This window comes from Trichomonas vaginalis (assembly GCF_026262505.1).
Source record: "Trichomonas vaginalis G3 chromosome Unknown ctg_84, whole genome shotgun sequence".
Lineage (NCBI taxonomy): Eukaryota > Parabasalia > Trichomonadida > Trichomonadidae > Trichomonas > Trichomonas vaginalis.
In genome coordinates, this window is record NW_026529171.1 from 1130 (window position 1) to 1903 (window position 774).

At 34.4% G+C, this 774-nt stretch overlaps 1 pseudogene across 1 annotated transcript, besides 1 other annotated feature; it reads right to left on the bottom strand.

Moving 5' to 3' along the window:
* Nucleotides 1-774: part of a mobile genetic element that runs on past the window's edge.
* Nucleotides 366-635, bottom strand: TVAGG3_1069050 (annotated as a pseudogene). Its single transcript has one exon. A coding segment is annotated over exon 1 (270 nt).

The window sequence follows — 774 nt, forward strand, 5'->3', positions numbered from 1 at the left end:
TGTTGTCATTGGTAATCTTTCGTTTAGCATGTAGTGGTCTTCAACAAGAAGTAAGTCAATAGTTCTAACAGTTTCACATTCTTTTGGTATATATCTCTTTATTTCATTATGTCTTGAGTCATTGAAATAACCAATGGTAACATTAAATGCTATACCTGTTGCGTCAGAAATTTCTTGTACTTTACTTTGAGGAAAGTCTCTAACACGAATGACTTCTCTCATGTGGTCAATAGTTTCTTCATTACTCCAGCCTGAATGCAAGCATAAACGAAACAATTGTCTTCTGTCATAAGTGTTGCAGTTCTTTTGTTCAGTTCATTGAAGATTTGGTAGCGTTCAAGATTTATAGGTAATGTGCAAAGATACTTCCAGAACTGACCGCTTCTCTTCTTATAAAACTTCTTTTCACCATTATCTTTCCAAAAGCTTTCTATAAGTGCTGGGTTTCCTGTTTGCTTAAGAGCTTCCAAAATGGCTTTCTGGTCATTTGTCAGTGTGCTTTCATCTCTATATGGTCTCTTTTTTGGTTTGCCTTTCTTTACATCTGACATCGTTAAGCCTTCATATTCTGTTAAATCATACATCTTTATTTCGGTAAGATTCTTTATGTTTGTCAAGAAGAAGTCATAGTGCATTTCAACAATACCTGCAGCATTTGCTTCTATCTCTGATATAAAGTTCTCCTTCAAGAGCTGATGTAGTAATGTTCCAATATTATTGAGGTTTAACGTAGAACATTCATACTTTCCACCAATTTAAACATACCATCCATCT